The sequence below is a fragment of the Triturus cristatus genome, chromosome 5_2 (genome assembly GCF_964204655.1).
Source record: "Triturus cristatus chromosome 5_2, aTriCri1.1, whole genome shotgun sequence".
In the NCBI taxonomy this organism is placed as follows: domain Eukaryota; kingdom Metazoa; phylum Chordata; class Amphibia; order Caudata; family Salamandridae; genus Triturus; species Triturus cristatus.
Window position 1 is genome coordinate 532,185,474 of NC_140588.1, and position 14,255 is coordinate 532,199,728.

Sequence of the window (14,255 nt, forward strand, 5' to 3'; positions counted from 1 at the left end):
TTGATGGTACTTAAAGCATAGGAGGATGTGGGAATGTGGGCTCACTATCATCTGAGACTTCATAAGTCTTTCCCTTCTTGGAGTCAATTGGAGTGTCCAGGATGAGGGTAAATTGTTTAATATTCATGCCCTTCTTCAAAACATGATTTGGCAGGATCTAAAATTGATTCCTCATGGTCACTGTCCAGTCCACACTGTTGTCGCCCTTAAGGCCAAATGGAAGCTCCTGTAAACTTTGAAGTACTTGTATTATCATTAGAGATATGTTCTGCATAAAAGATAAGCTGGAGGCCAGAGGGCTCTGTAGAACGAGTGGAACAGTAGCCGCCAACAGAGAAATAGTTGCTAGTAAGGCTATCGAAGGACAATAGAAAGTATGGTCCAAGTCAAGGTCATCACCAATGTGGCATTTCTCAAGGGAACCTTCATGTTAAACCTTCTTGGACCTGATGGAATGGCATGGTTCAAATAAGGCTCTGATGTTAGAAGGCATGTCAGCTATCTGAACTAAGTTCAGGAGCAGGAAATGCTGGTGACCTTTCTGCAGATGGTGGTGAGAGAGACCCAAAAGCACAGAGCTGCACAACAATAGAAGGTGAAATATGTAGATCCGAAGAGATGAGGAGAGGTTATGGATTCCCTTGCTCCCATCTTGACTGAGGTAGGTTATCTGAGCAGTTCAGTTTCAGTAGAGTGGGAGCTCTAAATCACTGCTTCTCACTGGCCAGTGTCACAATAATAAGGTGGCTAGGTTGCATATAATCCTCAGCTGTTTTCAATGTTTTGTGTTATAAATGAATGTAAAGCTACTACTATGTTAACAACGACTACAGAAAATTCCCAGCCAGAGGATGAATGTCTAAGCATGTGAATTTATGAAAGACCCAAATGTTTGAGAAAGGGTCATGACCCTGCATGATCACAAAATGTGCAATTTTGTATTACAAGATTGGCTACCCAAGCATATGTAGCCCCTACTGATATATAAAAATACATCTGCAAAGTAAGTTTTGCAAAGGCTCAATTCTTCAATTACTGGGCCCCGGGAATCTCTTAAAAAAACTTAAGAACTTTCAAGAAAGACTGCTTTCATGGCACTGTTACATTTTTCTGTTACTCAGATCACACAGATTTCAGTCGCTTAAAAGGGAACTAGAAAGACTGACGGATTTCCATAGCTCTCGGAAGATTCAAAGGAGCATCACTCGAAGGTGTAACACAGCTACATCACTTTGACCCAGTTCATTGACTTTCACTGAATAAAGAACCAGAAGCACCAGCATAAATCTAGTGTTCAGTACTGTATGAATATCAAGTAAAGGAAAAAACAAAAGATGAGGCACCCAGTAGGCTTTAACCCACAAGAAGGTCACCTATCAATCAACCGATCCATCTCATATTTAGAACAGCCACAAAATTTCACAAGCCTACAATGGACTTCAATTTGTCATTTGTTTTTTTACTTTGCCTATATAATAAAAAAGAAAATTGCAATTGTCAATAATTCAAGAAATTAAGTTAACTTCATAAGGAACGTTATATTTTCCTAGGGTCAATTTATAATACACTTCTGCTGCCTACTACGGTCTGTAGTTTTGGTTCCAACAAGACCCAGTTGAAAAAGCTGGATGTGCACAGGCTCAGACAATCGGCCTCTGAGCAGACATTTGAAGTAAGAGCAAACCCTCTCTCCTTGAGCCATTAATGTAAAATAATGCCCCACTCTTTTCTGAGTCTGTCACCCATTTCTCTGTATTTAATGAATGCTATAAAATTTTAACTAAACCACTTACTTAAGAAGTTCATCTCTTTCAGTCTTGCGTGCAAAAACAATGTCACTGCATTTGTTTTGGAACTTCACCAAGATTTCAGTCAGTTCGTTGTAAAACTATTGGCAAAATGAAAAGAACAAATTTTAAACAATGCTTTCAGACTAACTAATATAAAGTCACTATTTAATTTCATTTTAATATCCAACAAAAAAGTTTTAGTTATGTAAACAAGCAAACAAAATAACAATTCTGAATTGGTGGTTATGATGATAATAATTGTGGAGTACTGTCATTAATGGGCCTGAAAGGACAATGCTACTTACCCTGTAAGCATCTGTTCTTAGCATGTAGTGCTGTAGATTAACAGGCAGGGCAAACTCCTGCCATCTAATGGTGGGCTCAGGCGTTTTCAAGTTGTTATTGTTCAAAGAAGTCTCTCCAGTCATGAGATGTGGGGTGAATCCACCTCTTGGTGGATACTGTGCATGGGCATGACTCAATTTTAGATGTTTTTTCACACAGTGTATGAGTATGAATGGAATGTGAATGACGGCAAGCTGTGTTAAACGCAATGTGCGCAAAATTCAGAAAGCAAGAGATCTGCAAAAGCCAAGCTTCTGGGAGGAGGGTAGGCACATATGAATCCACAGCACTACATGTCATGAACAGATACTTACAGGGTGAGCTGCATTTTCTGCATGTATAGCTGCAGACCCATGCTTAGCACAGACTGTAAAGCAGTGCCCTCCAAAAGAAGTGGCTAGGGTGTGGATGATGCAGATGTCTGAAACAAGGTCCTTAACACCGTCTGGCCCACAATGGCTTGGTAGTAGTGCTTGTTAAACGTGTGTGCTGTTGACAAGGTGGCTGCCTTACAAATATCAGCTAGCAGGATCTTCCCTAGGAAGGCCATGCTCGCTACTTTTCTGCAGTGAAGCACACTTTGAGTGAAGCAGGAAGAATCCTCTTTGCTATGCAGTAGCAGATCTGAATACCTTAGACGATCCACCTAGCTATGCCTCAGTTGGAGTTTAAATCCCCTTTCCGAAGTTTTTCAAAGGAGACAAAGGTGGTCCAATTTACTGAAAGGCTTAATCCTGTCAGTGTAGTACATAAGAGTTATTTTGGCATCTAATGTGCTGAGTGCTCTTTTAGCAAAAGAGTCTGGCTGTGGGAAGGCAACTTGGAGTTCTATGGTTTGGTTAAGGTGGAAGGGAGATCACCATCTTAGGGAGGAACATAGGACTAACCTTGTCATTGTGAATCTGGATGAAGGGTGAGTGCTTGCAGTTTGTGAATGTATTCAAGCAATGTGTAATGGACCCAGGAGAGGAACTAAAGGGGTCATGAACACATAGGCTCAAACAGGGGTCCTATGAGCCTGTTGAGGACTGACATTCCACATAGAATCAGGAGATATTCTAGGGGGTATCATCCTCTTGAGACCCTCAATGTAGGTCTAAATGACAAATTTCGAAGAGGGACAGCCGCAGCTAAAATAAGGTGAATATAGGGGTAGGCAAGGCCTGTTTTTCTGCAAGAGCACAAGGTAGGCAATGATTTCTTGAACAGTAGACTTTAAAGGGTCCAGGTTTATGGAAATGCAGGGGTGAACAAACCTTTGCCATTTTGCAACGTAACAAGCCCACATTGTAAGCCATCGGGCTCTTTATTGAGATGGGCACATATTCCTTAAGAAAGTTAAAGGTACCGGAATTCTAGGACTTTCAATGCCAAATCGTTTGGTTGAGAGTCCAAGATCTTGATGTCTCAATCAACCTTGCCTGCATGCGAGAAGGTCTGCCTTGAGCAGCAGCCACACATGGGAGTTGAAAGACATCTCAAAGAAGGTGGAGTACAAGGACTGTCTAGCCCTGTTCGGTGCTACTAGAATGTGGGCTAGTGATGTTTACCCAAGTTTCTTGACCACAAAGTGAACCAGCAAGACAGGAGGAAAAGAGTAAGCAAATATTCCTGATCAGTTTATCCATAGTGCATTGCCCAAGGACAGTGGGTATGGGTACCTGGTGGCAAAGCTTGGGCATTTTTTGGCACGGCAAAACAGGTCTATCTGTGGGACACCTCAATGTTGAACTTATGTTTGAAGGAATCGGGGGTAGAGTTCCCACTCTCGGACTGGTTTACGTGTCCTGTGAGCAGATTCGCAAAGTCTTTATTCACCCCCGTGAGATGGTCAGACGGGAGGTGAATGTTGTGGCAAAGTGCCAATTGCATTGGCCTAAGCAAGAAAGCTGCAGGGAGCGTAAGTTGCTCTGCTTCTGATGGTACTACATTGTCTTGATGAGGACCACTCCGCCCAGAATGACTTGTAAAAAGGCTTTCAGAGCGAAGTAAATGACTCGCAGTTCCAAGTAGTTGATGTGGCGACTGTTGTTGAGCTGGTCACATTCTCTGGATAGTCATGCTGTGGGGATGCGTTCCCCAGCCTGTGAAAGAGGTGCTTGTTGTAATGGTAACCTGGGGTACTTGTTCTCCTAAAGGCCTACCTTGCACCAAGTTGTTGTCGCTCCACCACTGCACAGAATGGTGCATTTTGCCTGTACCAACACTAGATATTCCCAGTGACCCTCTGCTTGAGACCATTTAGCCGCAAGGCATTCTTGGATGGGGTACATGTGAAGTCTTGCATGAGGAACAATGGCGTTGCATGAGGCCATCATTCTTAGAAGGCGCATGACAGTGTGTACTGTGAGCGGATGATTCAGCTGAAAAAGAGCAAGCTGGTGCTGAAAAGCAGAGACTCTGTTGATTGGGGTAAGCTTTCAATGTGACCTGGATTTTAAGAGGCTGCAGGTAGGAATTGGTCGCATTTATGGTAAAGCTCAGGCTGTGGAGAAGGGACACTGCTGTTTGAGTGTGGGCTAGACATTATAGCTTGCTGCTGCTCTTGACCAGCCAACAATTGAGGTAGAGAAAAAATGAATTCCCCCATTTCACAAATACCATTGCTAAGCACTTCATAAACACCTTTGGAACCACGGTAATCCCGGTAGGAAGTACTTTGAATTGGTAGATTTTTCCACTTGCCACAAAGGGAAGGTACTGTCGATGAGCAGGGTGGACAGGGATGTGGAAAATAGGCATCCTTGAGATCGAGTTTCATCACGAAATCACCCTGTGGAAGGAGGAGGTTGACATCCAGCAAAGTTTTCATGCTGAAATGTACTGACCGGATGTAATGGTTGAGGGGCCTAAGGTCGAGGATGTGCCTGAGAGAGCTGTCACTTTTGGGGATGAGAATGTAGAGAGTACAGGCTGCTCCCTTGGTGATGAGGGGCGAGCTTCTATAGAGAGTAATTTTGTAGAAGGTCCTGCACATCTTCCTGAAGGAGGGAGAAGTGTTCTTTGTTAAGAGTGTGTATAGAGTAGGATGTTGGGAGGATTTGTATGTAGTTCTGGACAATAGCCGTGTTGCATTACAGCTGGGACCCAACTGATCGGACAAGATTTCCTCTCAGTGGGGAAGGGTGTCATGTGTTCCTCCCTACACTGAAAAGTGCTGTGATGGGGTTGGGTTGGTGGGGGGGTGGCAAGTCACTGTTCTGAGGTGGCAGCTCCCTTGCTGGAGCCACCTCTGCCCCTAACCTGTAGGAGCTATATTGTACCCCCTCCCGGCTTGCTGGTTGTAAGCCTGCTGCCACCTCTGGTATGAATGCGAATGCACGGGTGAGGTGGTCATAGCTCCCCTTCTGGACAGGCTGCTTATGAAATGAGTCCCAGTAAGGAGTGGTTTGAAGCTCTGCCATCTACTTATCTGTCCCAGTATCCTTTTTGATTTTTTCCAGCATCCCATCACCCGGAGGGCTGAAAAGGTGCTCCAGCATCGAAAGGTAGGTTGAGGAAATGTTGCTGGACTTTGGGCTTGAACCCAGAGATACGCAACCAAACATGGCGTCCGAGTTCAACAATGGTATTGATGACCCTAAAGGCTGTGTCTGTGACATCCAACGTTCAGCAGATGCTGGTGTTGGAGATGACTTTGTCCTCAGACACAATGTCTTCGCCACGCTTCCTGTACTGCTCTGAGAGTTGCTTAAGAAGCTTCTGCATCTCCTCCAGCCATGGCCTTTCATACCGTGACAGGAGTGCCACCAAACTGGCTATTTGCCAATGGGTCACTGCTCTAACTGCCACCATTTTGCCCACTGCGTCTATCTTGTTGTTCTCCTTGCCTGGAGGAGGAGCATTGCAGGTGACTTGAAGGCTTAGGCAGAGGCGCACTTTGAGGCATTGTGCACCTACCACTTAATATATTCTGGGTAGCTAGGAGAGGGTTAGTTTTTCTTTTCGACCCTCAGAATGACTACTCCTGTCCGTCTGCTTAAAATTATAAAGAGCAGATTTTACCTTGCCCTTCATCATGAAGGTGAATTGGAAAGGATGCTTAGATTGGAAGATTATCTCCAGAAGAAATTAATCCTCCTCCTGGGAGACATGCATGTCAACCTTGTGAAAGGCTGCAGCCCACTGAATGACCTTATGGTAGGCCAGGCTGTGGTGTAATCAGCAGAGCAAGAGACCCTGACTGGGTAATGTTTTAGATCATGGTCACCTGGGCTTCCAAACTGCAGTCATCCCAGGGATCGTCAGTGGGGCTTCCACCTGACAGCTGGCCACAAGGGACAAACGGGCTATAAGGGCTGCCTGGCTTACCATACGAAAGAGGGGCCCCTCTGGTGACTCTAGTGGAGGTCTGTGGGAGAGGTTTGCATGTGCATGGTGGATGTGGGAGAGGAGATGGAGGTGGGTTGTGTGGCAGAGGAAGAGGACTTGTAGTTCTGGCCTTGTGTTTCTTTGGTGCCGGCTCAGTATAAAAAAGCCTGAAAGAAGGTTCCCTCTCGAAGCCAATAGTAGAAGTGGTTTCACAGTGATTTTGCCTGTGACTGGGTGGATGAACAGGCACTTTTGTTTGGTGTCCTGTTCCTGATGGAGCCTCTTCATGATCAGGACTCAACGTCATCGTCTCCAGGCACTGACAGAGATCTGAAAGTTAGCTTCACCCTTGGCTTAAGCATCAAGGAGGGATTTGAAAATTAAGGCAGGTTTTGGAACTGACGGGGTCTTGTGCAGTTACGCAGATGGAGACTTTGGTGTCGGCTTTGGATGGGACCTGCCGTGTTCAGCTCCCTTGGAGCAGCTAGGGCTCAATGGCTGCTGAAGGTCGATGGCCTTGGCTGGAGGCTTGCCTGACACCGAAGCTTTATGTCGATGCGGACTAGAGCCTGATGGTGGCAGGAGCCCTCAGCTTGTTTTTTCTCATCATCCGTGCTCCCTCAGTAGCAGTGTTCTACCTTGGTTTTGGACTACTTTTACCAGCTTGGTTATATGAGCCTAAGGGGTCAAAAGTATACTCACAGCTCTTTGGGTAGTCTTTGTGAGAGGCCTGGTCTCTGGCGCAAGTTTGACGTCCTCCATCTGCTGGTCTACTCAATGACAGTCTTTGGACTAGGTGTCGGTTGCACACCAGATGGCTGGGGTTCTTTCTATTCTTCGGTGCGGAAGGGATCTTTTTCACCAAAGAAGTACAGGGTGCCTAAGATATCCTACTGATGCATCATCTTGCGCTCCGAGAGCTGCTCCCTTCGATACTAGGGGGTATTCTTGGAACGGAAGTCAAGGCATGACAGATAGGTGGTGTCTGAGTGGTCGGCGAACAGGCACAGATTGCACACCTCGTGATGGTCTGCCAAAGGAAATTTCGAGTGGCAGCAAGGGCAGTTCTGGAAGGGTATCCATTTATTCACCCAAGCAGAATTCTCTAGTGAGGCAGTGCTGGGGGACAGTTCTCAGACCCCAAGTGGGGGAAGGCCCTCAACACACCTGGTCATCGACGACAGTCTTCAGTGTTGCCGCAGGTATTCCCGTTTCTCAGAGACTAAGGTACTAGACCTCGGCCGAAGACAATGCGATGGGATGGGATCCAAAGGTAACTGAATGGGGCAGATGAAAAAACGTGTTCAGGATATTACAAATTTGGAGCCCACTTGGTGCACGGCCGTGCACGGCAGAACCGGAGGGCGGAAAAAACAATCTAACATGGTGCTGGTGCCAATGCACAATGTACACCAAGAAGAGGAGTCACACCACACTTCATGACTCAAGAGACTTCTTAGACCAAAAACAACTTGCAACGGTCAGAGCCCAACACTAGATGACAAAGGAGTATACAAAGTATGTCTATCTACAGACACACATGCTACAGAAATTATGTTATTTACTTATTAACAATTATGTGGCGAGTCGGCCAAGGAGGATTGTAAATTTGGACCCATGAGGCAGAGAAAGGTCTTAGCAGCAAGTGTACTAACCTGTTTACCTATTCTACCAGCTTGCCGACCCTGAATAGTGTTCAAATAATTATTTACTGATTTTCAGCATTTTAATCTCCAAAATAGTGAAAGTAGACATATATACCCTAATAGTTTAATCAAAAAGGAGACAAATACAAATCTTGCTCAGAAGTACAGACATTACAAATTAGCACTACATGTTATGTGCAGAGTAAGGGCTTGATTTATATCTTGGTGGTAATGATATTCAGTCACAAAAAAGGATGGTCTGCCTGTCTAATTTAAATGTGGGCAGACTATAGTTTCTGCCACAGCGGTGACTACTCTGTCTCCAGTGTGGCTTTAAATCTCCGAAGGCCCTTACTCAGTCAGAGAATTAGCTATATATCCGTCCTCTTAATTTAGAGGGGCAGACATATGTCTGGTGTTAGACCTGTCAGCCCTTTGGGTGGTCCCTCCTCATCATTATTTATTTTGTCCCACTTTTGCCTCAAACCCTGTTTGAATTTTTCCTTTTTGGGAACCACCAGACTTTTTAGTGTTGCTACAGATTCAGGGAGCCATTTTAGCTACCCCTGAAACTTCTGTCTGAGGGCCTGAAGCACAAAATGGTGGCCTCCTGTGACATCACCAGCATCCACTGGAACCTACCAGCACTTTCCAGAACCTTCCAGGAGATTCCAGAACTGTGTGACAGTTGGAAACCGTTTAGAATGTTGGGAGGATAAGAGAGGCAGTTGGCAGTTGGAGCTGGCAGTTGGCACCTGACTGGTGAAGAGAGAGGAGCACGACAGTGAAGGAGGAAGGAGTGAAGCAGCAGGGGTGGAAACTTGTGCCTGGAGTGGGGTCCATAAACCCACCCTTGATACTTGTCCCTACTGATGGATCCCAGCCTATAGCCCTGTGTGGGAAGAAGTCAGAAGAAAACCATCCTAAGGACCTGGACAGCAGGAACAGGCCTTAGAACCAAGGAAGCAGCAAGATTCTGACCTGAGAACTGGTTTCCCTGGAGTCTGGCGTCGAGTAGCCGAAGACCTGGAGCCCGAGGTGGAGAAGCGGCGCTGACTGAGGTAGCAGACGTCGTACCCGGAGCCGCCTGAGGTCGTAAGAGGGCGCCGGCGGAGGTCGAGAGGAATACCAAGGGTCGAGAAGGAGGTGAACCGAGGTCGAGCGAGCGGCGTCATCGGAGGAGTGAAGTCCGCCCTCCGGAGTCGTCGGAGACCGAGGTAGAGGAACACCGGAGGTCGGGAGTGAGGATCGCACTCCGGAGTCGCCCGGAACCTGTGAGGAGGAACACCGGAGGTCGGGGGTGAGGATCGCACCCCGGAGTCGCCGGAAGTCGACATCGAGGCCAGGCCGGCCGACGTCATCGGAGCCGAGAGCGCCATCGGACCGGAGCCGCCCGAAGTCGACATCGTGAAGAGACTGCCCGACGCCATCGAATCGGAGGTCGAGATCGAACCGAGGCCACCGACATCGGACCGGAACCGCCTACCGGCGTCGACAAAGAACTGACACTGTGCCGAGGCCGCCTAGACCGAACCGGAACCGCCTCACGGCGTCGACACGACTCCAGCGGCGTCGGAACATCAGAAAAGGGCAGTAAGTGGAGTAGAGGGCGCCTAAGGCCCTGTGGAGACCTGAGAGACTACTCTAAGGGGCTAGGGAGGTGCTGAAACCCACCTGACTGTGCCTGGGGTGAACTGGGACTAACCTAGAGAGGTTGTGTGGAGAGGAAAGCCAGGGCATTGGAATTCCCCCCTTTGATCTACCTCAGTTTAGGCCTCAGCCTTTGCCTCAGCCAGGGAGTAGAACCCCCCAAGCCTTCCACACCCTACAAGCTGTGCCTGGGCCAAATCAGCCCTTAAGTATTGAAGTGTCATCTGATTCATGAGTGTTATTGTATACTTCTAATTATTTATTGGGGAAACTGTATTTATTAAGTTCTTATCTATTTAATGCTGCACTGTATTTATAGGACCACAGGACTTGTTGGTGTACAGTATTTATTGGTACAGTATTTATTGGTACAGTATTTATTACCTCAAAGTATTTAATTGTCTGTATATATTGCACTTGTATTTATGCCCTGTTATTTATGATCACCCCTATTTATTTCAGCAAACAGCAAATATTTATTTGACCTGCTCTATTTAAGAATTTGTATATTGTGATTGTTATTTATTTTCCCAATCAGCAACTAAGAGAAAAAGATAAAGAAGAATATTTTCATAATTTTTACGGTGCAGAGTCGTTTTTGGAACGGATGCACGCATGGTTATTGTATGGGTATATTGTATGCTTAGCACTGCGCCTGTTTCCTGACCACTCGAGCCAAGCTACCACAGTGTGTTCGGGGAGTCCACCACCACCCTGCGGAGTGGGAGTGGGCTGTTTCCAACATAAATTGGTGTTCAGTGGTGGGATAGAGCTGTGCCTACATATACTCAACAATAACTGTGGGTAGTCCATAGGCCTACACCGGGAGTTTTCTCACAGCGGCCTTCCTAATTGTGGGTTTTTGTTTTTTTTCCAAATTTACTCTGGTGGTGGGAGGAGGTATTACTAAAGGTACCCCCCTGCATTGTTACTGCACAAAACCTGTCCTCTAACCTGAGTGGGCAAGATGGAGTTTGTTCTTGAAAATCTAGACACGTACACTGTGGCCCAACTCAGGGAGTTTTGCCAGCGAGAGGGGGTGTACTGTCCCCCAGGAGCAAAGAAGGGTGCACTTCAAACCAGCTTAAGGGCTTGGGGGGAGGCACGCAGGGAAAGCAAGGCTGAGGAAGAAGACAGGGATGGAGAGCCTGACCCCGAGGGGGCTGAGATGTACCAACCTGAGGTGGGGAACCTGTCCGCAGGGCCCAGGACACTTTCTAGGAAGGGCAGCACTGTCTCTAGTGGGGGCTTGTCTGAAGTGGAGTTAGCAGACCGGAGGGAGAAGAGACAGCTCACATGGGACTTAGCAAGGCTGGAAAAGGAGAAAGAGGAGCAGAGGATGGCCCATGAATTGCGACTGAAAGAAATAGATCTTCAGATTTTGAGAATCGGGGCACAACCTGTTCCTAATGGTGGCAGCCAAAACCAAGAGTCCGCCAGGGAATCCAAACCTTACCTGCCAAAGGACATTGTAGCGAGCTATGGGGCGGGTGACGACATCGCCAAGTGGCTAGCAGCCTATGAGGTCTCATTGAGGGCCCATGGGGTTCCAGCGAAGTATTGGGGAGGGGGACTGTATAAATACATGCCTCCAGCTGGTAGGGATGCTTTATTGGCCCTCGAAGAGGATGAGCAAACCCACTACCCCACCATGAAACTGGCGCTCATCAGGAAGTTTGGACTTACTCCGGAAAAGTACAGACAGAAGTTCAGGGGTAGTCACAAACTGGGCACACAGAATTGGGTGGACTTCCTGGACTATGCAAAGAAGGCACTGGAAGGTTGGATTCAGGGCAGTGAAGTAAGGAACTACGAGGAGCTGTTTGACCTAGTGTTGAAGGAACACCTACTCGAGAAATGTTTCCCTGAACTGCGGCAACACCTGGTGGATAGCAAGCTGACCAGTCCCCGGAAGCTTGCTGAGGAGGCGGACATTTGGGCTAGTACCCGGGTGTCCACAAGGGGGACTGGAGGGGATACTCAAAAGGCCGGACAGGGCGCCCCCCAGAAGAAAGAAGGAGGGGAAAAGAAAAAGGAGTTCTCCAAAGGCCCCCAAAATAACTTCCAAGGGAAGGGAACAGGATTCACCTCTAAGGCTAGCCCACCCAGAAACCCTAATCCTGGCCAGAGTCAGCAGCCAAGGGTTGTCCATTGCTACGAGTGCGGTGGCGTTGGACACTATAAAGAAGATCCGAAGTGTCAGAAACGCTCACCCCCTCCCACTGGAGGAAAGCCCCCCGGAGTAGCTAGTGTAGTGCTCGGGGAGGAGATGCCCTTAACTAAGGGAAGGGAGTGGGCGGGTGTCACTTTAGTGTCCCTGGGAGAACGGGAGATGGTTCCTAAGATCCAGGTGCCCGCAAATACTGCAAAGTATGGGCAGTGGATCACCATCAATGGCCAAAGAGGTGAGGCTCTGAGAGACACAGGAGCCAGTATGACTATGGTGCGTAGCCAGCTGGTGTCTCCAGAGCAGGTAATTCCCGATGTACTCCACCCAGCCGCGATGGCTGACGGCAGAACAGGTCACTATCCCGTGGCCGAGGTTCCCTTTGAATGGGGGGGGGTTGCAGGTTCACTTCGAGTTGCCGTAAGCCCTGCCGTGCCAGTCGATTGTCTGCTGGGCAATGACATGGAGCACAACGCTTGGAAGGAGGTGGAATACCGGACTCACACCGAGATGCTGGGTACACCTGACTGGGCCTGTGTTAGCACAAGGTCCGCGACTACCCGAAGAGGGAGTTCATTCCGGCTGGAGCCTGGAACAAAGGCCCAGCCAGCTGCCAGTCAAGGGAAGAACCGAGGACAGGAGGAGCCTGCCTCGGCGTCTCCACCCCGTAGGACGGATAGGCCACCGGAGGTGGTGGACCAGGAGTCTGCGGAGGGGGACGTTACCAACCTGGAGGACTTACCCATCCCGGCCGAGTGGCACGTGGAGGGAGGCCCGTCCAGGGAGGAATTCTGCCAGGGCCAGAGGGAGTGCCCTACCCTTGAGGGGCTGAGGCGACAGGCCGAAGCCCAGGCAGCAGGGAACGTTGAAGGGAACTACAGTGTTTACTGGGAGGATGGCCTCCTCTACAGTGAACCCAAGGCACCCCTACATGGATCGTCACGAGCCTTGGTAGTTCCTCAACGTTATCGAGCCTTCCTTCTGGAGTTGGCTCACGAGATACCATTGGCAGGACACCTGGGGCAAGACAAGACCTTCGCCCGTCTTGTCCCACACTTTTATTGGCCTCAGATGAAAGTGTCGTCCGATACCTACTGCCGGACATGTGTGTCTTGCCAAGCCAGTGGGAAAACAGGGGTGAAGCTGAAAGCTCCCCTGGAACCACTTCCTGTCGTTAGCACCCCCTTTGAAAGGGTGGGCATCGACATTGTGGGTCCGTTAGATCCACCGACTACAGCTGGTCACAGGTTTATCCTGGTTCTGGTGGATCATGCCACACGGTACCCAGAGGCAATACCTCTGAGGACCATAACAGCACCTGTTGTGGCTAGGGCCCTGATGGGAATCTTTACCCGAGTGGGTTTTCCCAAGGAAGTTGTGTCCGACAGGGGGACCAACTTCATGTCAGCATATATGCGGGCAATGTGGAAGGAGTGTGGAGTGACCTACCGGTTCACAACTCCTTACCACCCCCAGACCAATGGTCTGGTGGAGAGGTTTAATAAAACCTTAAAAGGCATGATCAGAAGTCTGCCTGAAAGCCTGCGGAGGAAATGGGACGTCCTCCTACCCTGTTTACTTTTTTCTTACAGGGAAGTGCCACAGAAGGGAGTGGGCTTCAGCCCCTTCGAGCTTCTGTATGGGCACCCTGTACGCGGACCTCTTAACCTGGTGAGAGACGGATGGGAAAGAACTCCCAGAAAGCTCCCCCAGGATGTGGTGAGCTACATGCTGGCCTTCCGGAGCCAAATGGCTAAGTTGTGGAAGCAAGCTTCTGACAACTTGGAAGCCAGCCAAGCAGTGATGAAGGCGTGGTATGACCACAACGCTCACCCGGTGGAGTTGGAGCCTGGCCAGAAGGTGTGGGTGATCGAACCAGGAGAGCTTAGTGCCCTCCAGGATCGCTGGTCAGGACCCTTTGAGGTGTTGGAGAAGAAGGGTAAGGCTACCTACTTGGTGGACCTGAAGACCCCTCGTCAGCCCCTGCGGGTGCTGCATGCCAACCGCCTCAAACCCCACCACGAGAGGCCCGAAGTCATCTTGATGATGGTGACTGACGGAGGAGAGGACGTGGAAAGCGAGCCTCTCCCTGATCTGTTTGCGTCTCAGGAAAAGGATGGGTCGGTGGAGGGAGTGATTCTCTCCCCATCTCTAACTCCTGAACAGCAGGAGGACTGTCGCCAGGTCCTGGGGCAGTACTCTTCGTTGTTCTCCCTTGTCCCGGGTAGGACTCACCTGTGCGTCCATGACGTGGACACAGGAGACAGCCCACCTGTGAAGTCCAAGATCTACCGGATGTCAGACAAGGTGAAGGCCAGCATTCATAGTGAAGTCACTAAGATGCTG

At 48.7% G+C, this 14,255-nt stretch overlaps 1 protein-coding gene across 2 annotated transcripts in view; it reads right to left on the reverse strand.

Annotated features, from left to right (window-relative positions):
- Nucleotides 1-14,255, reverse strand: part of PDCD6IP (programmed cell death 6 interacting protein) — a 450,822-nt gene that overhangs the window by 117,166 nt on the left and 319,401 nt on the right. For both annotated transcript variants that reach the window (XM_085607570.1, XM_085607569.1), the window contains exon 15: nucleotides 1,794-1,888. In XM_085607570.1, the coding sequence (XP_085463696.1) occupies nucleotides 1,794-1,888 (95 nt within the window). The remainder of the gene's footprint in view (nucleotides 1-1,793; nucleotides 1,889-14,255) is intronic.